Source organism: Podarcis gaigeae (genome assembly GCF_964106915.1).
Source record: "Podarcis gaigeae genome assembly, chromosome: 6".
In the NCBI taxonomy this organism is placed as follows: Eukaryota; Metazoa; Chordata; class Lepidosauria; order Squamata; family Lacertidae; genus Podarcis; species Podarcis gaigeae.
This window is the reverse complement of record NC_139682.1, coordinates 25,905,768-25,931,350: the sequence shown is the minus strand read 5'-3', so window position 1 is coordinate 25,931,350 and position 25,583 is coordinate 25,905,768. Positions and strand designations below refer to the sequence as shown.

Here is a 25,583-nt window from a genome sequence, read left to right as displayed (position 1 = left end):
TACCCATGTGTTCTGCTATGCTGTATCCATTTGCAAAAGGAGAGGGGAGGCTCAGGTAACTATAAACCAGTCATCTTGATGCTGATACCAGGAAATGTCCTAGAACAGATAATTAAACAGTTGGTCTGTGAGGACTTAGAAAAGGATGCTGTGATTATTGAGGCCCAGTATGGGTTTCTCATAAACAAATCATGTCACACATTCTCATTTCTTTATTTATATATACAAGTTACAAGCTTGGTAGACAAGGGGAATGCTGTGAATGTAGTGTATCTTGATTTCAGTAAGGCTTCAGAAAAAGTTCCCCATTGTATTCTTCCAGAGAAGCTGGTAAAATGTGAGCTGGAGGAGCTTACCATTAGGTGGATTTGCAGCTGCTTGAATGACCGACCCCAAACAGTGCTCACTAATGGTCCATCAACGTCCTGGGGAAAAGTGACAAGTGGGGTGCTGCAGGGTTCTGTCCTGGGCCTGTTGTGGTTCAATGTTTTATAAATGACTCAGGTGAAGGTATTGAGAGGATGGTCATCACATTTGCAGCCGACACCAAAGCAGTAGCCAATGCTACAAATGACCGAATAGGGATTCAAAATGGACACAGTGATGTTATTAGTGGGTAGGATTAGGTAAGAGTATTTTTCATGTTAGAATGGTATGGGGCCAGAGGTGCTTAAGCCTTCAGGGTAGGAGGGAAGTACATTACTGCAATGGAGATCTGTTCCTAAGAAGGAAGTGAAACTTGTAATCAAAGAGAATCCCTTTGGGAAGCATCACCACAAGTATTAATATATTTTTACATTGTTATCATACCTTTCCTCCAAGGAGCTCAAGTAGCAGACATGTTTCTTCCCCACCTCACCATTTTGTTCTCAGAACAACTCTGAGATGTCACCCAGAGAGCTTCATGGTTGAGTGGGGATTTGAGGCCTGGTCTCCTCAGTTCAATGCTCTAACCACTACACTATACCACACTGCAGCTGCATACACAGCATACATTTAAAGCATGACTGCACCAAAGAATTCTGGGAAGTGTCATTTATTAAGGGTGCTGGATATTGTAGCTCTGTGAGCAGTCAAGTACAGTTTCCAGAAGTCTTTGGGAGAAGTCGTGGGCTTTTAATACATGGTGTGTATGCAACCTGGCTCTTTACATCTCACATTTCCTACGGAAAGAACTCAAGGCAGTTTAAAACAGATAAAATAAATCCTCAGGCAGTTAGCCATCCACGGTTTAGATGGAACACTGTCAACATTTCATGCCTAACAACCTCAAGCACTAAATCTCCCTCCCCCACTTGCCTGCACAGAAAGTCCAAAAGTGGCTAAATGCACCTGGGAACTCCATCAATCCTCTTGCCCTTCCTTAACCATGATATGAATATAGTTCACTGTTCTCCATGAAGCTCTTATTTCTCTCTCACTGGCACACCCACTGCCTGTGCTCCCACTTTTCATTTACTTGATTAAAAGAGAAGCAAGAAATTTCTCTGCTGATGTTGAATTTGCAGTGGTTTGCCTACTGACAGACAGGAGTTTAAGAACAACCGTGCTTCCTCTACTCCAAAATATTTGTATCTTCTTTTTTATATACAACAACACAAAAAAGAGAGCTCATGATATTCTTAAAACCACTATACAATCTAAAAACAACATGGCTGCAGCCACAGCTTAAGATGATTAAGGGCCAAAAGAGAGAGGATATGTTAAATGCATTTATCATGCCTTGCTTTTTCTTCTTGAAAAATAGCAACTGCGGGATGCTCCTGTCAGAATTAGAGCTATAGGATGTGCGGATGGAAGCTGCTATCGGCAGAATGCTACTCATGTCTGTGCAAAGACTTTCAGATTGTTTTCAGCCATACTTTCCTTGGGTTAATTAGAGATCACTGCATTTGTTGATGCAAATGTAAACCCCAGCCAAGAGCGGTAACAGCTCCGTTATTACGTGTCATGCCGCTGACTAAGGTAACATTCGCAAAATGTACAAAGGCATGAAGAAAGCCTTTGCACCAACTGTCAGGAAAACTACACCACTTGTCTGGATTGACGATCATAGACCACAGCAAGCAGAGGAAGCCCATGGGCAAAGCACTATCAAGCACTGTCCTCATGGGGAAACATGGTCTCGAACTAAGCAATTGACAGCATCCAGACTGTGCCTGTCTTGGAAAAGCTGGGTGTCCCTCCCTCCCTTGACAAACTGAAGAATGCCATCAACTCTCAGGCACGTCTCAGGACAGGATGGAATCGCAACACAAGGCTGAAAGCTGGCCTCAACTCCTTCCTCATGATGTACCTCCACAGCTTTCTCTTGCAGTGTTGGAGAAGATGGGCTTCTTCTGATCCATGCCACAAGACATGTGGGAGTCCAGCACTGTGACCCTTTACAAGAACCAAGGTGACGGCCATGACTGAAACAACTAATGTGGAATCTCCCTGCTGAGTACTGTGGGGAAAGCCTCCACGCGTGTAGATCTCAATAGATTGCAATCAATCATGGACAGGGTCTATCCTGAGTCACAGTGTAGCTTTAGAGTGCTCAGTCAACATAGTTTTCTCACTGTGCCAGCTGCAGGAGAAATGCTGAGAGCAGAGACCTGACGTCGCCTTCAAAGACCTGACAAAGGCCTTTGACCTCCTCAGCTGAAAAGGACTCTTCACACTGCTCAATAAGATAGGATGCCCACCCAGGCTTCACAAGGTGATGATGTCCTTCCACAAGAACATGCATAACACCATCTAGTATGACAGTTCATCCTTGGATGCCTAGAAAGAGATGTGTGAAACAGGGTTTTCGTCCCAACTCTCTTTCAATCATTTGCTTACATTGCCAAAACGATGATGAACCATTGTGGGCTGTTAACATACAATCTACCTAAAGAAGTAACTGTATTTTAAATTGCTTTATGTTAGCCACTGTGATCCTCGGGGAAATGATCTTTATTAAAATATAAATATTTTAATAAACAAGAACCTGACCAGCCAACCATTAATTTTATGATTCTGGCCCCCTGAATAATGCCTGGTAGAATTGTCTGAGAACACTGACCATCCCTGGCTTACCTAATTACTTCTCTCCAGAGCCTTTAATTCTTACTAAGTCAACTGATTTGTTTTGGAATGCTTCCAAGATCTCGTCAACAATTCCAAAGCTGAAGTGGGTTCAACTCAAGATTTTGCATGTACAAACTCCAAATAGATTTTCAACACCATCGTATCAAAAAAAGGCATGAAGACATCAGGAAAAAAACATAGGAATCCACTACATGCAACCATTTCAAGGGTTCTCTAACATAGAGCATATTCTGTACATGAATTGCTAGAGCCACCTAGGAAGCAGCCTAAGAAAACAGCAGCTGCTAATAGCCCAGGATGCCTTTGCTAATTAATTAACCCAGAATGATCCCTGAAGTAATAGATCAGTGCTGTATATAGGAAAACAAATTAAAAAGTAATTGCACAAATAGATATTACTGCTGACTGCTCTAAACTAGTGAACTCACACTTGCTAAATGTTCCAGAAGCATTCTATTGAGCCACTGCTAGTTGGAGAGGGGAGAGGATAGAGGTGTGGGCATTGTGCAAAAAATCCCTAACATATCCATTTATGAGGAGAGCCCGTAAGAGTAGCACTGCTGGTTCAGGGGGGGAAACCCATCTACTCCAACATTCTGTTCTGAGAGCCATGCAGATGTCTATGGGAAGAAGAAGACACACAAGAAGAACATCTGTGCCACAGCACTCTCTCCATTCATGGTCTTCAGCATCTGATATCCAAAGGCATAACACCTCTGACACTGGAGGTGTCGTCATTATGAATAGCAGCCACTTTCAGCCTTATTTCCCATGAATTTGTCAGATCCCCTTCAAAAGCCATCCAGGTTTGCAGCCATCAATACATCACATGAGAGTGAATTCTATAGTTTAGACATTTGTTTAAAATAATTTGTATACTACTCACTACTATAGTTTTTAAGCAGTCTACAATGTGGAAACCAAAAGGATGCAGTGGTGGATGTAGCATGAAACCAGTTAACCATAAAATCAGAAAATGCACTTAAAATGTATGCTGAATTTTTAAAGTCTTCACCAAGCTGTGCATGAGGATTTTCTTTTGTCAACTTTGCTGGATGAACCTGGGTTGCAGTATTATAAGAGAGTATTAAGACTATTAAGGTGTGCTTCAACTCCTCATTCAAATAGGATATTCTGTTATCTGGAGAGTATTGTATAGGCTCTCTTGTTGTTCATAGACTTTACCAATCATAGACATTAGAGCTGGGGTGGTTAACCTGTATCCCCTCCAGGTACTGTTTGACTACAACTTCCATTATACCCAAGGCTGTCTGAGGCTAATGTGAGTTGTAGTCCAGCAACATTTGGAGGTCCAAAGTTTAGCTACCCCTTTATTAGAGATACAGAAATACTTACTCGGCAAGATATATAAACGAGAAGTGAGGTTACAGGGAACCCAGCAGAGGGCCTTCTCGGTAGTGGCACCTGCCCTGTGGAACGCCTTCCCATCAGATGTCATGGAAATAAACAACTATCTGACTTTTAGTAGACATCTGAAAGCAGCCCTGTTTAGGGAAGTTTTTAAAGTTTGATCTTTTATCATGTTTTTAATATTCTTTTGGGAGCTGCCCCGAGTGGCTGGGGAAACCCAGCCAGATGGGCAGAGTATAAATAAAATAATAATAATAATAATAATAATAATAATAATAATAATAATAATAATAATAATAATAAAAGTTGTTTCTTTTAATTTCTTTTAACTGGGTCCATCAGCTCTATCATCGGTTTAAAAAGATGGTTCCTTTGAAAACAGTGTTACTTATCAAGTGCCACAAACCATTAACTGCTCCATTTGTTTTATTTTAAATTGAAATTTATACACACAGAGGGAGACACTGCTAATTTATAAAGAAAACAGATACAATAAAAACTATATAAGAAATTAAAATCAGAAATCAGATAAGAATATCACAATGTTTATTCCACAATATTTAATCGGCAGCATAACCCTGGCAGAACAGTTAAGTTTTCAGCAGGTGTTTTAAAGTTGGAACAGAAGAAGTCTGCTGAATCTCTGTTGGCAGAATGTTCCATAGTACTGCAAAGTTTGATATCCTGTTGTCAAATAAGCCTCACCAACTTGGGAGAAAACCAACAACCTGCAGGTGATGAGGGAATATATCCCACCCTCATGGTGCATAGAGTAGTTTATGATAAGTAAAACCACAACTTCATAATAAACTAACAGGATACAAAAAAGCAATGCAAAAATAGGCATTGCAGATGAAAAGTGAGAATCATTGGATAAAATATTATCTGTCCACTATAGCAAACATTTGATGGAATAAAGAGAGTCTTTTTCACCAGGCAACAGAACACAGTCAAACACCATAAGCAAAGACATTCCAAGAGGGACATGAAGAAGTCCCTCTTGCCCAAGCCTTGGGTGGGAGTCAGTCTACCACTTTCCCATCAATGATTTTGCACACCCACCATTATTCCATGACCACTATCAACAACTGTGAACATTGCATATATGACACATTAAGTCAGATACTAATGTCACTGCATACCTTTGTCAACTGTCCTCAAACAGCCATTGTATTCTGTCGCAAAAGCCAACAACATTTGCATATGTCTGATACTTCATACATGTCTTAAGCAGATAACCAACCAAAGGCAGGGAAAACCACCCATTTTCAGTAAACCTAAATTTCAACAAATGCAACTCCTATTCCTGAAACAAATTCCCTTATCAGACAAAGGTGAAGAGAATAAAACATCTATTTAAAAGCTATGTGAATGTCAGGCTTTCCAGACCATTAGAAAGGAGAATGTCACTCACTGGTTGCATACCCAAAGCCTGACTTTTTGTCTTCTGGTGTTTATGATGATGGGAGGCCTCAGGAAACACACTGGGGCAGAGGCGAATTATGAGTTATTGCAAAATTGGGGGGGAAATCCCTAAATAAATACTAATTAATACTTAGCAATGTTATCAATATTACATTATTAAGGGCCATCCTAGTCATCGCAGTGATCAAAGCATGCATTGGCAAAACTTTGGAAAGGAGAAACAGGTTTGCTAGTTTCTGAACAGCTGAGTAGGATGCTGTGTGCATTTTTCCCCCTCTTGTATCTCATTAATTAAAAAAGCTTGAAGCTTGGTATCTTTAAAATACAAGTTAAACATGTTAGGAATTGGCCTGGAATATCAGAGAGCAGGTCCTCGACCCCAAAGGTCCATTAAAGTCAGGCAGGCAGATAATCTAGTGTGTATTCAGATGTGGGTAATATTGAATTAGTTTTCCTGACTTTCACACTGCAGTACCTCTTGTCTTATGGAAATGTGGGGTTTTGACCGGGATGTCATGCTAAATTTTATTCACACGGGGGGGGGGGGGGGGATGTGTCACAACAATCAACATCACTGGACGACATCACTATTCCCTACTCTTTACACACCTGTGCTTCTGCTCCCCCATGATTCCTCCATGAAAATGGCAAGAAAGAACTATATACCAGTAAACTACCCCAAATTTCGTCCCTTCCCTCCCACAATTTTCTAGGTTATGTGACCCCGAGACAAAGAGACAAGTAACTATACAACCTTTAGAAGACATCTGAAGGCAGTATAGGAATGTTTTCTAATGTTTAATGTTTTATTATGTTTTTATATATTTTGGAAGCCACCCAGAGTGTCTGAGGCAATTCAGTCAGATGAGTATGGTATAAATAATATCATCATCATTATGATTCTTGTTAAGTTGTGGGTGAACATATCAGACGACACACCGATTCTTCAAACAGCTCTTGTTTATTCACAGGCCCAGAACAGAACTGGGCTGAGGGGTTCAGCCAACCTGCTTATATAGAGCTCAACTACAAAGGAACAGTAACAACTTTCTGTAACTATCCAATCACTGAACATCACTTTCAATTCCTTATTTGCATATGTGGACCTGAGTGAAAACTATCTACAGTATCCCCCTGCTGGCCCAGGGTGAGAACTTCAGTATATAACAATTCTCATGATGATGATGGAATAGGACGTCCCTATTTTCACCAGAGAAATGTTGGAGGTATGGCTCTCCCAATGGAATCAAATAACACAGAAATGAACCCTAATTGTGTGCTCCATTCTATGAGTTTCCCAGAAATGGTTTATAATGCGGTTAGGGAAGGTCAGGCGAATTCAATGAACTGCCCAGTGAATGCAGCCCTAATTTACAAGTTGGGGAAGCTAACGTCTGCCCAGAGACTCAGGCATTTCACTCTCCACATTCAAAACTTTGAAGACCATTCTTTATTACCTAGTGAAATAAAGGCTATGCATGCTTAATAGTTGCATGTAGAAACTTATTTCTACAATTTACAGCTTTAATATATATTCAGAAGACAGATTTGTCCATTAAGGCAGTGATGGGGAAGCTGTGCGCCTCAAGACTTTATTGGTGCCCAGCTCCCGGCAGATTTAGTGAGCACAGCCAATGGTTAGGGATAATGGGAGTTGTACTCCAATAAGATCTGGAGCCCCACAGAGTCCCTATCTGGGTATTAAGAGAACTGCACTCCATATTCAGCTAAAGAAAAGCAAGTAGTTCATCCCCCCCCCCCCTCTGATGACAAAAAAATAATCTCAGTACAGCTCTGATACTGAAGAAAACATGTTAGATTCATTTTTCAAAATAACTAGAATGTGCTGACTTAGAGACTAATTAATGGTGAACACTACAAAGAGCTGCTAAGGAAAGCAGAGGGAAATGTCCTCAATTCATATTCATCTTGGAATGCATTACTCTTTAATCATCTTCCACATATAATTACATATTATAGATAATGCATTTGTATTGGGTCATGATTGCAGTACATCATCATCATGCAAATGCCATCGTTAACTTTGGGAAACCACACAAATTATTCCAAAGAATATGCAGAGTATCTCACTACACTGGAGAGAATGTTTTGCACCTCTCAATTAAAATTTAGAAAATTGCATTATCACATTAACTCCATGTTCATACGCTGTATGCCTCTAATTGCCAGATACTGGGAACAAACAATGGTAAATTGCTTAACACCATCATGTCCTACTGGTCAGCTGCCTAGAGATATTTGTGGTCACATCCACACCACACATCCAAAGCACTATTATTCCACTTTAGGAGTCATGGCTTCCCCCAAAGATTTATGGGAGCTGTAATTTGCCAAGGATGCTGAGATTTGTTATCAGAGCCCTAGTCCCGTCACAGAGTTACAATACTCAGAGTTCCCTGGGAAGTGGGGTTGGTTGTTGGGCCATTCTGGAAATTGTAGCTCAGAGGGGGGAATGGGGGTCTCCTAACAAAACTCAGCACCCTGACCAGACCAGACCACAACTCACAGAATTTTATGGAAGAAGCCATAGTTTTGATTAATTGACTAATTTATTAAATTTCTATTCCACTTCTCATTCACATGAATTGCAAAGCAGCTTACAAGCAATAAATGACAATAACAAAATACAACATCAATCATATAGAATAATTAACAAACGATCAGTAAAACAATTACAATCTATTAGTAAAGCAACTAAAAAAATTAGCTAAACAGCACAATTACAACAAAAGTCGTATTATAGGATACTACAACATTCATAATCTATAAACCAATACTAAAAACATTAAAAGATAGTAACCAAAAAACAAACTAACCACCACTGAATTTATACACACACTCTACCCAGCCACCCACTCTGTTTTGTTTATCAAAAGACACATCCACATAATCTCCATGACAACAACTTCATATACAGGACTGCAACCTATGTTAAAGGTAAAGGGACCCCTGACCATTAGGTCCAGTCATGACTGACTCTGGGGTTGCGGCGCTCATCTCGCTTTACTGGCCGAGGGAGCCGGCGTACAGCTTCTGGGTCATGTGGCCAGCATGACTAAGCCACTTCTGGGGAACCAGAGCAGTGCACAGAAATGCCGTTTACCTTCCCGCCAGAGCAGTACCTATTTATCTACTTGCACTTTGACGTGCTTTCGAACTGCTAGGTTGGCAGGAGCAGGGACCAAGCAACGGGACCTCACCCTGTCGCAGGGATTCGAACCGCTGACCTTCTGATCGGCAAGTCCTAGGCTCTGTGGTTTAACACACAGCGCCAACTGCATCCCTTCAACCTATGTTAGTTGCACTTAATTCTCATTGAAGCTAATCGGCCTTCCATTAGTCATGACTCACTTTTCACATTGATGTGGCGCTTTACTCACTCTGGGTAACCAACTTACTCAGGATCCATTATCAGTATATGTATACTGCTTTTCAATCATAATGATTTGCCATATAAAAATCCTACGTACAACACTTCGCACTAACCAATTCCTATTAATAGGCAGATAATACTGTATTGTTATTTCAGGGGCATTAAGAATACCAGGTGCTTCCAAGGGCAACAAACCATGAGCAACTTCTAGTGATATCCAGCCACTTGCACAAAGGGTATTCCAGTTTCCCTTCTGCCCGTTCCAAACCACTCTATGTGCCCTTAAAATCTGCTCTTGACAAGCCCAACCCTCCAGAGCCAATAATGAGGGTGTACAGAGGACTGCGGATGGGGCGGGGGAGAAACATTCTTGTTACACAAGCACATGGGTGAGATCCAGTGTCATGGGGCTCCTGGCTCTGCTCCTCCAAAATATTGTGACAACAAAACGTTTATTTCAGGGGGAGATGTTCCTTATAGTCCTTATAGTCCACTGCCACTGGTCTGACAATATGGTAAGGTAAAGGGGCCCCTGACCATTAGGTCCAGTCATGACCGACTCTGGGGTTGCGGCGCTCATCTCCCTTTATTGGCTGAGGGAGCTGGCATACAGCTTCCGGGTCATGTGGCCAGCATGACTAAGCTGCTTCTGGTGAACCAGAGCAGTGCACGGAAATGCCATTTACCTTCCCGCCAGAGCGGTACCTATTTATCTACTTGCACTTTGACGTGCTTTCAAACTGCTAGGTTGGCAGGAGCAGGGACCGAGCAACGGGAGCTCACCCTGCCGCGGGGATTCAAACCGCCGACCTTCTGATCGGCAAGTCCTAGGCTCTGTGGTTTAACCCACAGCGCCGCCCACATCCCGACAATATGGTACTTTCTTCTAAAATCCTATACAGTACTACAAAGATGCTTAAATTCGAGTGTGTGTGGGTGTGTAACTGATCCCTTAAACAATGAGGACTTTTGTCTTTTCTCAATTGCTAGGGTCTGGGATGTTCATGAGATGTCTGCCTTCCTTTTGGATATTGAGACTAGTATAGGCATACCTATAATTGCCCTCTCTAAATTATTAGTGCTTAGCTGCCATGATGGTTATTGTTGCTGAGCTTAATCAAAACCATGTCTCTTGTTTTTATTTAGATCCCAAGATTTTGCAAACTGCCAAACTAAAAACGTCTGCTCTCCAACTTTGCTACCAAGCTCCACTGTTAAAATAATGGGTATTTCATCAGTGTACCAAAGGGAGAAAAAAGGCACAGCCATGCATATGTATAGTATTATACAAACATACTTATGCAAAGATACAATTTACTTAGCAAGTTCACGTAAGGACAACTAATTATTCAGAGGCTGTTCGCTGACTTCTAATTTCTCAGGCCCTGGCACTGGCAGCCTCTGGGGTTAATTCTGTGCCAGACAAAAAAGCATGCTTGCCACCCCTACATTGGTATCCAATGTGTTCCAGTTTATCCACATGCTCGCTCAGGTTCTCATTTTATTATGGCGTGCAAAATATGCCGGATAGTATGCACAATCTAATCAAAAAGTTAAAATTAAATCTGTAAAACCCATTTGTAGAAACTTAACAAAATCCAGCAAACAGCTGAAGCTGGGGAGGGAGATCTTCTACTAGCATGGAAGTAGTTTGTAGAGGAAGACATTCCACGGCATAACCTCTTTGATATCAGGCTGAATGCTTGGTACTTATGCGCAAAGGCCACTTTACAGACAGACACACTAACAGAAAGCAGCTACATTTAATTGGAGACCGCTCCGTGGAAATAATCACTTGTGACTTTAATGAGAACTAAATTTATAAAGAAAATAAATCTATTTAAAACTTGGTTAGAATTCTACCATGGAGTCATCCATATCTCTCTCTCTCTCTCTCTCTCTCTCTCTCTCTCTCTCTCTCTCTCTCTCATACAGACACACCACACAAAGTGAAGCAAATGAGTGTTGTTGTTTAGTCATTTAGTCGTGTCCGACTCTTCGTGACCCCATGGACCAGAGCACGCCAGGCACTCCTGTCTTCCACTGCCTCCCACAGTTTGGTCAGACTCATGTTTGTAGCTTCGAGAATGCTGTCGAACCATCTTGTCCTCTGTCATCCCCTTCTCCTTGTGCCCTCCATCTTTCCCAACATCAGGGTCTTTTCCAGGGAGTCTTCTCTTCTCATGAGGTGGCCAAAGTTTTGGAGCCTCAGCTTCAGGATCTGTCCTTCCAGTGAGCACTCAGGGCTGATTTCCTTCAGAATGGAGAGGTTTGACCTTCTTGCAGTCCATGGGACTCTCCAGAGTCTCCTCCAGCACCATAATTCAAAGGCATCAATTCTTCGGCGATCAGCCTTCCTTATGGTCCAGCTCTCACTTCCATACATCACTACTGGGAAAACCATGGCTTTAACTATACGGAACTTTGTTGGCAAGGTGATGTCTCTGCTTTTTAAGATACTGTCTAGGTTTGCCATCACCTTTCTCCCAAGGAGCAGGCGTCTTTTAATTTTGTGACTACTGAAGCAAATGAGTACAGCAGGAGAATATCTGAAGGATACCAGACTCTATATCTATTGCCAGAGGACTAAGGGACAGCAAGAAAGAGACTCTCCTGACTCAGTCTGAAACCCTGTAACTAATCAAAGCATGTTTTATAAGCCAGATGTGGAGGTTATTTTACTCCTACAAGGAACAGCTGATTCCCAGGGGGTGGAGAGAACTTTTATAAAATTCTTATAACTAAGAAGTGCCCAAGCTTTCCTCCTCCCTCCCAATTCCTTTTCCTTTTGTGTCATGTCTCTTACATTGTAATTCCAAAGGCAGGGACAAACTTATTATTGATTACTGTAAGCTAGGAGTCTTTTTCAGTTGAAGAGCAGGTTTAAAGGACTTTAAATAAAACAAAACATCCAAAGCCTACAAAAATCTAACAGGGGAGGGAGTCATCACAACTGTATCCTAGAGTTATTGAAGTCCAATATACTGTATCGAGGCTAAATGTTTATCTGTGTTGTTAAGATACTTGCTTATCTAGAAAGAATTTAATTCTCCAGGGCAAACCATTTGCAAAACTTTTTTTTGTGCTTGAGTATCACCAAGTTTTAGATCAACTATTAAGCCTTCAGAAGCTTTGACCAGAAGTTCTCTGTGTGACACATTTGCCAGAAGCCAGTGAATAAGGTAAATAGGATTGAGATGACTGAATTTTGGTACCACAGAAATGTGAATGTAGAGTACAACCAAAGGGATGAAGCAACTACCCTGTGCTTACAAAAGTTGGACTTTTTTGGTTCAAAGAAAAAGAGGCAAGTATAAAAGAAATTGATAAATGCATATAAAATTAGGCATAGTGTGAAGAAAGTGAGTACAGTTTTTCTCTCTCCCTCTTCCATAACACTGGCACTCAGGGCCATGTAAGGAAGCTGAATATTGGAAAATTCAAGACAGACAAGAGAAAGTACTGCATACGGTTAAACTATGGAATTCACTGCCACATGATATAGTGGTGGGTGACCACCAACCTGGCCTGCTTTAAGAGAGGATTGGACAGATTCATGGAGGGTAAGGCTATTCATGACTAAAAGCTATGATGACTATGTTCCATTGTCAGAAGCAGAATGCCTTGGAATTCTAGTTGCTGGCACTGACAAGGAGGAGAGCTGTCCTGGTTATGAGCTTTCTGTAGGCATCTGAATGCTCTGTGTGGATGCTAGATTAGATTGTCCTTTGGCCTGATCCAGCAGGACACTTCTTAGACAGGTGCTTTCTGTTTGTTTGTTTGTTTGTTTGTTTGTTTGTTTGTTTGTTTGTTTGTTTCTACATAACTCTGGACAGTTCAGGAAAAGCAAAGCTCCCAATCATGAAATAGTATTCTGTGCACGTACAACTGTATGTGAGCAGGCTCATTCATGTCACTTGCTGAACACCTGGAGGTCAGGACTATATACAGTGGGGGGCACATAGACAAACACACATATTATCTCTGTTCGGTGAAGGGGTTCTGTGAAGCAAGGAGGACTCAGATGCTGCCTTCATCTGAGCTCCCTACATCTTAAAAATCAGTAACCACAAAAGTGTAACAGGAAAATGTGATTTTGACCGAAAATGCCTTTGAGTGAAGAAGTCAGTTTTGAAATCAGCCCCCTGAAAAATAAAGGAATCCTTTGTAAAAAGACACCAATAACATTCGGCATGTTTTGAGAAACCAGTTGTTTTCTCTCTCATTTCTTTTTGGGAATCTTCATGCGTCCATTCTTGGTTTCCTACAGCACACAGTTAAAAAGGTAAAGGACCCCTGGATGGTTAAGTCCAGTCAAAGGCGACTATGCAGTTGCGGTGCTCATCTCGCTTTCAGGCCAAGGGAGCTTCTGGCACAACAGGACAAGTGCCAGAGCACATGGAAATGTCATTTACCTTCCTGCCACAGTGGTACCCATTTATCTACTTACGCTGGTATGCTTTCAAACTGCTAGGTTGGCAGAAGCTGGGACAAAGCAATAGGAGCTCACCCCATCACACGGATTTGAACTGCTGACCTTCTGATCAGCATGCCAAAGAGGCTCAGTGGTTCAGACCACAGCGCCTCCCGCATCCTTTACAATACGCAACCAGCGACTTGCCTGTACATACATTTCCAAGCTAGTATCTTTGCATATTGTCACCAGGAATGGGAGAGAAATTTCATTTTGCAGGATTTTAATGTGAATCTACCTAATTAGCACTTCTTGAAACAATCTGCAAATTGAAAAACATCTCTCCTTTGAAATTTGCACTTCTCTGAATTTTGCAATCCACAGTTCTACATACAAATAATGTGCACCAGAGTAGGGTATATCTGAGTTTTCCAAACTTTTCATGTTGGTGACACACTTTTTAGACATGCATTATTTCACGACACATTGATTCAGTTTAACTAGCTAACCAGAGATTAAACTAAACCCATTCCAGCCCTGGGAAGAGCACGGGGAACATCTATGCAATGCACCTACACACTGCAGCCAACACATTAATGTGTCACGACACACAGTTTGGAAAGCTCTGGTGAATATGTATGTGTAAAAAATGCTTATATTAGTGAAAACAGCATATAAAATATTTTGGGGAAATCCCTTGCAAAATGAAAATTATTAGTACTATAAATTTGCACTAAATGCTGATGATTTTTTACGCAGACCTACAGAAAAGCACAAACTAATGCAGAAATGTGGAATTCTGAACTGTTAAAAAATAAAACTGACAGATTTAGACAGACATTGACAAATTGCCTTTAGGGCCGCAGGTTCCCCCTTCCTGCACAGCACCTAGAGTCCTTTCAATTTTTAAAACAGGTGCCAATATCAGGTAGCTGGAAACCCATTTAGGAAGGGCAGGTGGAGAGACAGTCTTAGCAGTGGTGTTTTAAATGTCTTGTGCTGGAGGGGGTATGGAAATTATCTGTGGTCCCTCGGCTCATTCGTGCAAGCAAGTCAACACTTTTAAGCCATAGTTACCAGCTGATTAACATCCAATGCTTCCCCCCCCCTTAGAAAATACCTATATGCCGTTACTAACCATGAAGTTGTTACAGTAAGTGCCACATGACACCCTGCATATAGATATATATTGATTTTGGTGTTGTTCTCACTAATTTACTCAATACAAACAGTCCCCCTACCAAACTTCTCCCACCACAATCAAACTCCATGTCATCTAAAACGCATGTGTCAAGTAAATGGCTGAGGGTGCAATCCTATATGCAGTCATCTGGCAATAAACCCCCTTGAACTCAATAGGACTGTCTTTTGAGCAGCTATGCACAGGATTGTTCCACCAGCCACTTTTACTGAACACCAGCATTGCCATTCTTAACTGTGAATCAAGACAAGTAAAGCAAAACCTACTGCTCCGGTGCGGTTGAGTGAAATAAAAAGGCAAGGAGAACAGTTCAGCATTAACACAAAGAGTAAAACGAGTGGGGAGTTATCTGGCTCAAGGTCTGTGCTTTGCTCATTACAAAGCCTTGTTTGCAGAAAACGGATATCTAAAATCTAAGCTCTGCTTTCCTTATGCAAGGGCAGACACCAAATAAGTACCAGCTCACTTTATAGCAAAGGGCTACATTATATATTAATAAAGTCATCACAGTCTCTCCTCTGATATTATTTAATGCACCAGGATCTGGTTCTAGGCATTTTTTGCATTTCAGAATCACTGCATGATAAGATTATATGCACTTATCTGCTATTAGGAAGAGAGAGAGAGAAAACAGAAGGCCTGATTAAAAGATGCATGTGATATGCTTAGCTTAGATTAGACAGACCATTTCTCTCTCTCTCTCTCTCTCTCTCTCTCTCTCTCTCTCTCTCTCTCTCTCTCCCCCCCCCCCCCATAAAGGAAATATGATCCTTGGCTGCTGTAATAGCAAGTTGCAGCGGGAGCTTAGGCTGTTACAGCACCCCACAGGGCCAGACTACAGAGCTCTGACTCATGAGAAAGTCATCGTTTATATGCAGAGTGTTGTTCATTTAGAAACAGCATGGCTGTGTCTTAATGGGTATGACCTTCCCACAACGGCAAAAGCAGAGTCCATCTGCAAGGAGAAGGTTATCCAAAGGGAAAAGGCATAACCTTTATTAAAATGGCCAGTGGGAGGAGGAAGTTCCACACACTAAATGATGCCACATCATGAGAAGTGGGAGTTTATTAAAAGAGTCGAACAAAGGGAAAGTGCATATAATAAGACTGCACATGATGCAAAGAAGGCGGCCAGTCTGTTCTATTAAAAAAAACTCCATCAGGCAATATAATAAGCAGTATACATTAATACGTAACTATTTAAGTGGTATCATAATAAGCCGTCAAAGAAGTTTGTCCCACCTTCTCCAGATGGCAAACTATTTTTAAGATCAGAGACCAAAGAACCAAGCATTTTGCTTCCATCTTTGCCACGCAGGTAGTGTTGGCAGGGCTGTGACCAGGAATTCCTTTAGCTCCCAGCACTGAATCAAGCCATGGAGTTCTCACCTCCAAGGAGAGGTTTCCCTTCCCTTCCCACATGTGTGATCAAACAGAGCTACAGATATGCCACAAGCTGATGTGGAAGGAGAGAGGACCAAAGAAGAAAAGATGGTGGGAATAGCTGTTGCAGTCTCCATCATTTATTTTTATTTTTATTTACCTCTCCCATATGGATATATGGGTTGCCCTAGCCACCCTGGGTGACTTCCAACACCACACATTAAAAACTTCCCTTCAGGTGTCTTCTAAAAGTTGTAGCTATTTTATCTCCTTGACATCTGATGGGAGGGCATTCTACAGGAAGAGCGCCACTGCCAAGATGGCCCTCTGCCTGCTTCCCTGTAACCTCACTTCTCACAGTGAGGGATCTGCTAGAAGTCCTTTGGAGCTGGACTTCAGTCTAAGCATACCTGCCACAGCTTCTGTCTGCTCAGAGGCATCATCTGCTTTGGGGGCAAACAGCTCAGCTGGAAGAACTTGCCTTGAATGAACCATGGCCTAGGCCAAGGACATAGGAACATGGGGAACTACCTTATACTGAATCAGACCCCGGGTTCATCTAGCTTAGCACTGCCTATATTGCTTGGCAGTTAACTCTCCAGGATCTCAAACAGATGGTCTCGCCCAGTCCTACCTGAAGAGATAGGGGAATGAAGCTGGGACCTTGATAGTCAAAGCAGATGATCTACCACGGAGCTACAGCCTGTTCCTGGCCGGATGTGGGCACTTGCCTAGCTTAGCACCATTCATTCAAAGGTGACCTGCTGTCCTCACAAGAATAAGGGAAACAGATATTGCATTCTTCTGCGGACGTGCTTAACAACAGCAAATTTTTATTACCTTTTCTCTGCTGTAACCCTCTGGACTTCAGCACAACTTCTCTAGAAGTAAGTTGTTTGTAGAGGGGTAGCTAAGTAAGACATTTAAAAAAGCTAAAGGCAAGGACTATGAACTATCCATGAACTAAGGGAGCGTTCAAAGCCACAAATACTCAAAATCAATTTATCTTATTTTGTCTATTAGCTGCAAAAGGTTTTAATACACATCATAAATAGTAGTTGCCAGAAGAAATAACCTTTGCTCCAATCTCTGCTCCACAAAACTAAGATCTACCTTTTTGGACAGCACAGTAGTTTCCATGGCAACTAACAGTGATCCCTTATTTTAAAGAAAGGATACTTCAGTATTCAATAGTAATTGTCTAACACACACACACACATAATTTTCCAAAAACCATTTATGGGGTGGCAGGCTCTAGGGCTCCCTCAAATGAACACAGGACAAAACAGTGTGTAGAGAGAAGCCTAAACATCTGCAAAAGGGGGGATGCAATATAAATTGGAGGTACAGTAACCATTTGCCTTTTTACACGCAAAGACCCAGTTCCTGCTGTTATTTTCCAAGTGCCTTTTTAGCATTAATTGTTCTTTTATGCAAAAAACAAATCAAGCCAGCCAAGAGGAAAACAACATTGGACTGAACAGCTAAGAGTTCCCCAGAGGAAAGGGAAAGTGATTTTGGAGTTAAATTGCTATATTGTTAACAGTTGCCACGTTCAGCATCTTACATTTGCACAGGACCAACATACCAAAGGCAGGGGGCTAGTAACGTGAATTAACTATACTCCCAAATCTCTCTGCATTTCTGCCCCCACCCACTTCCAACTTCCATTGCCTTTACCGCCAAAAATGCCCTTAACTGCTGCCTCATACAATGATGTGGTGTTTTTCTTTGCAATGGTCTATCTGATAATATTCCAAGCGATCATATCATTCTACACATTTGGAAGGAAAATGACGCCTCTGCTACAGCTAAAATTTGTAATGTAAAGGAAAGGTCAGAGAAAAGGGCAAAACAAACCTCGAGGCATACAAAGTTCCCCCCAGACGCTCTTGCATTCTGGATGATAACAAGGCACTGGGTTGCATTTATTTATTTAATTCATACCTATAGAATTTCATATTTGTTCATATTTAAAATGTGTTTTCTAAGAGGCAAAAAATAATGTGTTTTCTAAGTTTCTAAGTGGTTTCCAAAAATTTGTGTATATGACTACACACACACACACATGCTAATATATCAACATACAGTGAAACTAAAAACTGCTATTCAGATAAAACAATAAAATTCCCAAAAGGCAAAAATCTAGCAACACTTTTTGAAAACTATCTTAAGAGTCAGGAAAATGACTTGATGGGCTGGGCACCAAGTAAGTACCTGTTAGGTAGCTAGAAGATGGAATGGTTTTACTTATACAGTGAGTGGGGAAAGTATTTGATCCCCTGCTAAATTTGCCCATTTACCTTCTGATGAAGAAATGACTTGTCCATCATTTTAATGGTAGGTTTATTGTAGCTGTGAGAGACAGAATAACAACAGGAAAAACCCCAGAAACCCAGAAGACAAAAGTCAGAGATTGATGTGCATTATAATGAGTGAAATAAGTATTTGATCCCTTTGCAAAAGATGACTTAGTACTTGGTGGCAAAACCCTTGTTGGCAATTACAGAGGTTTTTTGTAGGTGGCCACCAGGTTTGCACACATCTCAGGAGGTATTTTGCCCCACTCCTCTTTGCAGATCCTCTCCAAGTCAGTAAAATTTTGAGGCTGATGTGTAGCTACTCAAACCTTCAGTTCCCTCCACAGATTTTCGATGGGATTAATGTCTGGAGACTGGCTAGGCCACTCCAGGACCTTAATGTGCTTCTTCTTGAACCACTCCTTTGTTGCCTTGGCCGTGTGTTTTGGGTCATTGTCATGCTGGAATACCCATCCTCGACTCATTTTCAATGCCCTTAGTGGTTATCCAATGCTACGGACTTAATTCAAGGATCTTCCATAGAACATATTCATATATAAGTCCAAAGCAGTATCAATTGTAAACAACAGCATGGTAGACTCCCCTCCATTTTTTACTGGTGAAGCTCATGCAAACTGCATATGCCAATAAGAATTCTGCCAGTGGTTAGATTTAACATATGCTGAAACGGAATACTGCTGTCCAAGGGGAACATATGAAACATACTGTGTTTCACTCCCCACAGATATCAACTCTGAAGCTAATGGACTACTCCAATGTAAAAAGTACATGAAACGTTCTACTATTCTGCCCTGCAAAGGTACCCATGGAACAAAACTGAAAGTCCTAAGGGAAGAGCTACATGCTTTTCTTTCTTTTTTTTAAGTGCAGAAGCACATTTGCTCCAGCGAGCAATTGCGAAGAAAACACTGATTGTTCGCCACAAGTGGTATGCATGTTAGGAAATATCAACAGCAGTCTGGCAAGGAACTTCTAACAGTAGATGAGTCCAGATGATTGTTTAACAAGTGGTACCCAGAACTATGTGAGAAGTGATCACTTTACAGCAAAGTGAGAACTTCCACTGATGTGTGGGGGAACTGTCCTGGCTTGCTGTCAGTTGCATCCTAATTGTGACACATTCCCATTTGGCAAACAGTCATTTGTTTCCACCCAAAATGTGAAGTGCTAAGATGCAGCTTTCCAGACTTTGGAAAGCCCGTCATCCTAGAACTCACATAAAGACATTGATTGGCTATAGATTCAGGACCAGCAGAACAAAGCCCTTCACACAATGCGTAATTTGTAGGATTCACTGCCACAAGACGTGGTAATGGCTATTGGCTTAGATGGTTTTGGAAGATGAATAGACACATTCATGAAGGGTAGCTATCAATGCTAATAGCCGCTGAGAGATCTAAATGGGATCTCTTATGTGCAGAAGCAGCAGGCCACAGAATACTGGAGGCAAATACAGCAGGTGAAAGCTATGGGTTTCATGTCCCACTTGTGTCTTTCCAAAAGTATGGGGGGGGGGGAATTGCTGGATTGTTCTTATTCAAGCTTACCAAGGGCTTCTCAGTGACAAAATCAGTAACGATGGAGAAGATTCCCACTCTGTTCATCACTACAAATCTTCCCCATGCAATATGCAGCTGTGGAGATTTTCAGAAGTGCCTCTAGAAGGTACTTTCAGTTCACACATATTCTCGGCACAAGCTGTCATTGCCTCCCTATAACTGTCCACAGAAGACAACAGTTCATCAGCAGATAAATGTGTGTGGAATGTGTTCTCTGTAGCAGGAAAGTTTGAAAACTACAGTGGTACCTCGGGTTACATATGCTTCAGGTTACATACACTTCAGGTTACAGACTCTGCTAACCCAGAAATAGTACCTCGGGTTAAGAACTTTGCTTCAGGATAAGAACAGAAATCGTGCTCCGGCGGCACGGCAGCTAAAGTGGTGCTTCAGGTTAAGAACAGTTTCAGGTTAAGAACGGACCTCCGGAACGAATTAAGTACTTATCCCGAGGTACCACTGTACTGCTCTAAGAGTGCAATCCTAACCATGTCTACTCAGAAGTATGTCCTATTGAATTTGGTGCGGCTTACTTCCAGGTAAGTGGGGTTAGGACTGCAGCCTAAGTCTACTAGTTGATGGTCAAGAATTTCACAAGAAACATGACTGTAATTTGCATTTGCCTCAGCTCTGCTGGCTTCTGTGGGAAATGGAGATGTAAACAGTACCAAGATATCACTTCAGTCTTGGGTTTTTCAATCTTGGCCCAATATTCTGCAATCCAATTTTTTTGCAAACAAGTAACAAAACTCCAACAGCCAACTTCAGAGAACTAGACACCCTGGAAGTTTTGACAGAAGACGGAAAGGCACTGAAAGAATAGCTCAATGAGAAAGCCTGTGTGGACAAATCTATAATTGCATCTAATAGTTATGAAGGCAGCACCATCTGATGGACAACAGGGAAAATACACTGGCTGCAACAGATGGAAGCTTTCATGTGGTTAGGCATGAAAATCCATCAGAGAGGTGAGGCGTTCGTGAACGTTTATTTCATCTTTGCTTTCATTATCAGAGTATTAGCTGTGCAAATTGGTTACAGGGCATTAAGTCTTCGGTGGTTAAGTTTAATCTTAAAAATAAAACAGGCAGCGCTTCCCATAACCTCATTTACAGAAGTGGCTCACCAAGTCATGTTTATTTCTATAAATAAGATTCTTTTATCTTTTTCAGCAGCAAAGCAGGCAACTGAAGGAGGGGGTGAAAGGTGGCATTCACAATCACAGAAAGCAAACACTGGCTTTCTTCCTTAACAAACAGTGATAATGGAAGCTTCTGACCCGTTGGATAATCTGTGGGGCCCAATTCACTTTTAAGTTTTATAATTACATTTGTTCGCCATCTCAGATTTCTGGCTCCTCCTCCTCCTCCTCCTCTGCTCTATAAAAGTTTGGACATTGATACCAAAACTCAGATTAAAGGACCACAGTGCTACTGTTTGATAATGAACTCTCAATCTACCCCCTTATCCCATTTTACAGATTCTTCCCCCCCCCCCCTTCCAGGCTGCCCCTCCAGGTAGGGGATCTGCCATTAGAAAGCTGTGTTACCAGTAATGGTAATGGGCAATACACAAATATTATGCAAGTTCTGCTGAGTCAAGTAGAACTTAGTGCAGAACAAATGCTCATATGATCACCGCTTTTTGACGATGCAAGCATGAAGCAAGTTCTACAAAATCCAACATGGTAAAGATTCAAGCACAAGTTGATAATTCACGTAACAATCCTAAAAGAGGAAGAAGCAAGTCTACTGAAAATGGGGGATTATTTCCATGTCAATATGTGTAGGAACAGGATGCTAGTCTAAACTTAACTTGTCTTGAAATTTACACATCTCAGAAGTCCTCTGTTCAGCAGCCACAAACAGTGGAAATTATATTTGAGTGAACTCCCTTCTTATGGGAGGAGTGTCACAGCAGTGAATTTGTCAGTTTTTTATTCCTTTATATACGTGGCATATAGCAGTCTTCCCAATCTGAAAAACTTTTGGACTACATCTCTCACCAGCCCCAGCCAGTGTGGCCAATGGTCAGGGATGATGGGAGTTGTGGTCCAAAACATCTGAGCCATACCAGACCACGAAAGTCCAGAATACAGTAACTCAGTCAGTTACTTTCTGTTGCCCGTCATGCAGATTACTCTGCCTTTTGCAGAGCTTAATAGGGTCACTTCCATTTTTTATGATTCCCTCCTTTTTTAAAGTTAAGTTTAACATTTTCAGTAGAAGCATTCAAGGAGAGATTTTTCTGCAGGCTTCTGAACAGTGATCTCCCTATTTGCATGCTCTGCCAATAGGAGTATATTTCACAGAGCAGCCAAGAGTTCTTTGATCTTTCAGCATCTTCTTAGCCCTAAAGACCATTCTGCTGAATTGCACTCAAGCCTGAAGGTTGCTGGAGTCGAGCCTCAATACTTGTAATACCCAAGTAGCCATGCCTTACAGCTGTTGTCTCCATAAATGGGTTGTAGGCATTTAAAATAATAATTTTCAATAACTGGGTAGGTGAGACGGACATTTTCTTAAATCTAGGTAATTATTATTTACTTTTCAAACAGAGTTTTAAACATAAAAGAAAGTCCACAGTAGGACAAAGAAAGCATGTGAGGAATCTACACGGCGGCAGGAGGGGGAGAAATTTACAGCAGGATAAAGAAACCATGTGAGGAATCATCTCTCACAAGGAAATCCCGACTGAAGAATGAAGGGAATGAGATTCCAAAGGGCTTCTAGGTTTTGGCTGTGTATGCTCCAAGACATAACCTCTCTCAAGATTAAAATGACAGCGACGGGACAAGTGTCAAAGAACAAATCAGATTTGTCAGCTATCCAAAGAAAGTTATTCCAGCCCTTTAGATCCCAGAGGTTGGTGGGGAAAGGGGTGGAGGAGTTACCCAATGAACTTTCAATTAAAACATTCCCAAGTTGTGATTTAAAGGTACAGCCGGACTCCTCAACCTGATGTGGCACATTTCTGAAACACTTGGCACTCCTCCTCCTCCTTTGATGGGAGACCAACTGTTTACTATAAAAAGGACCGGAGTGCCTTGACTCCGCAAAGGAGTCTTCAAATATCACACAAGGCACAACATATATTTTTTTTAAAAAAGGCTCCCTAAAATATAGAAACATGTCTAATGGTGCCCCCCCCAAACAAACAAAAAATCCCATGAAGCCAAACACAATACAGAGTTTATTTGGAAGTTCCATTTCTGATACTGAAAGCCAACAATACTCTAACCTGCCTCCTTATTTTCAGTTGCCTGTGGAAGCCACGTTCCTCAGCTGTCTTCGTCACACTTGAAGAAAGTGCAATACTATGCATGTCTACACGGAAACAAGCTTCCTTGAGTTCAATGGGACTTACTCCCGGGTAAATAAGCTCAAGGCTGCCTCCTGATTGGCGTTTTATGGCTGCGCGTGTGTAACAAGATGGGCAACGAAAACGCAAAACGCCTATATTCCCTATAGCTCAGCTTCTACCTAGAGCTTACCAGATAAGCTCTGAACACCCATCATGCGAAGTCAATCTCCCACAAACCAAGACAGACAGCCAATAAAATGCATTTTTTTATATATAAAACAACTTATACAGGTCGACTCAGAAGAAAGTGCCACTGAGTTCAATGGAGCTGACTCCCAAGTAAACGGGGCCATGAGTCCAGCTTCCAACGTGCAAGGAATGGCCATCTGACCTAGCCTTTCACACTCGCAGCTGCACACCCGGAAGGAAAGGGAGGACGCGACGCAGCGCAGCCCACAGTCGCCTTGAGGAGCGCTGCTCGGAGTTCAAGGCACCCACCTCCACCCGCTGCACAGAGGCACGCGGCGAGAGCCCAACGCCCCTTACCTGCGAAGCCCTGTCCCCCGGTTTTTTGCAACAGCTGCAAAAGAATGGCAATCGTGGCAATCCTAGTCATTCTTTAAGGGAGTTCACATCCCCTGCCCAGGGTGGTAGCGGGAGCAGCAGCAGCAGCAGCAGCACAGCCGGTGGTTCTCCGCGCGCCTTGCAAACATCCCTTGCATTGGAAAGACCGAGGAGTTGGGAGAGCGGCTCTCTGGCGCACACAGCTGAAGCCTCAGCTATCCCTGATCTGATGAGTAGCACAAGCTGATTGAAGAAGCGAAGGGGGAAGGAGGAGGAGGAAGGGGGGGGGCAGAGAAAGAGAGATTTCCCCCGAGTCCTAACGCTTGCCTTTTCTCGCTCGCCGTCTCTCGCTCAGAGTAGGGGAGGGCGGACGCCACGCACTCGCTCCCGTCACTTGCCTTGACCTCAGCAACTGCAAAACCCCCAATAATGCATCCCGTCTTGTTTTGGCACAAGGCGATCCGAGAGGAGGGAGGGAGGGAGGGGGAGATCAATGTAATTAAGCAGATGAACTCGACGCCGGAGAAAGGACTCCTGCAAGGAGGCAGCGGAGTTGGAGCACTCGGAAAAGCGAAATCAATGGAAGAGTGCCCGGGTGTTGCTTCCCCACCCAGCGTGTTTGCGTTGCGTGCCACCTCGGTGCCAAGAGCCTCTCTCGACTGCTTTTGTAACGGAGCAGCAGCGACAACAAGCAACTGCGAGCGCAGCTGAGGTGGGTTTCCTTTGAAGAGTCGCCTGGTGATTCTCGTGGTGGCGAAGAAGGGGAAACGTCGAGCGAAGGGAAAGCGATGAAGGGGGGGGGGAGCAACCTTCCCGCTGGCGCGCGCGCACGCAAGCCGACACACACACCCCTTTCGTGCTCAGCCAGAGCATAATAAGGATTGCGGTTAAGCCGCGCTAAGGAGAGAGAAGAGAAGATGAGCCCCCCTGCTAGGAGCATGAAAGTCACCAAAATGCAAGGTTTCCAGGGAGGCCATTATTAGATCAAATCTTCTAAAGCGCTTACAGACATTTCCAGCTGAAAATAGTAATTTTCGTCATTATTCACTTAACTTCGGATAGAGTTGGCTGCTAAATACCTACGCTCAGCAGGCGCACACGGGGAGCGAGGCATCACGCGCTCGCAAGGTTTCGCAACACAACACAAACGCGCGCGCTCGCGAAGCAACCGCGCAGAGGCGAGGCGAGGCGGCCTACGATCTGCTCTGCTTTCCGGATCGCGAAGGGTGCGCGGGGTGGTCGCGGACGCCTTGCTCGGCACCTCTCCATCCAGTCACCTTGCTAGCGCGCCTTGCTTCAGCAGCAAATGCGAACCTCTGTGGCGACGCACCTGCCGCCCGATCTTGGGTTTAGAGAGAGAGAGGGCGGGGGAAAGTCCGCCGAAGAGCCCCCTAGTTCTCCCCCACCCCATCCCCGGTTTCATCGCCGGCACGGCGGGAGATGAGTTTCTGATGGCATCTCTTAACTTTCAAAGGACGCCTTTTTTGCGCTCCTCTGTGGGGGTCTCTTCGTGCGTTTCAGCCAAAGCGCTTCCGACTTAACGAGCGCAGCTTCCTCGGCTATTTTAATGGCG

General features: G+C 42.7%; 1 protein-coding gene across 17 annotated transcripts in view; it reads right to left on the bottom strand.

Moving 5' to 3' along the window:
• The window catches only part of PTPRT (protein tyrosine phosphatase receptor type T), a 605,850-nt gene extending 581,041 nt beyond the window's left edge, over positions 1–24,809 (bottom strand). For 14 of the 17 annotated variants that reach the window (XM_083746111.1, XM_083746125.1, XM_083746113.1 and 11 more), the window contains exon 1: positions 23,993–24,809. In XM_083746111.1, coding sequence (XP_083602237.1) covers positions 23,993–24,062 — 70 coding nt within the window. In that variant the 5' untranslated portion in view covers positions 24,063–24,809. The remainder of the gene's footprint in view (positions 1–23,992) is intronic. The other 3 variants (XM_083746112.1, XM_083746117.1, XM_083746119.1) reach the window with 1 other exon arrangement.
• Positions 24,810–25,583: the final 774 nt, after the last annotated feature.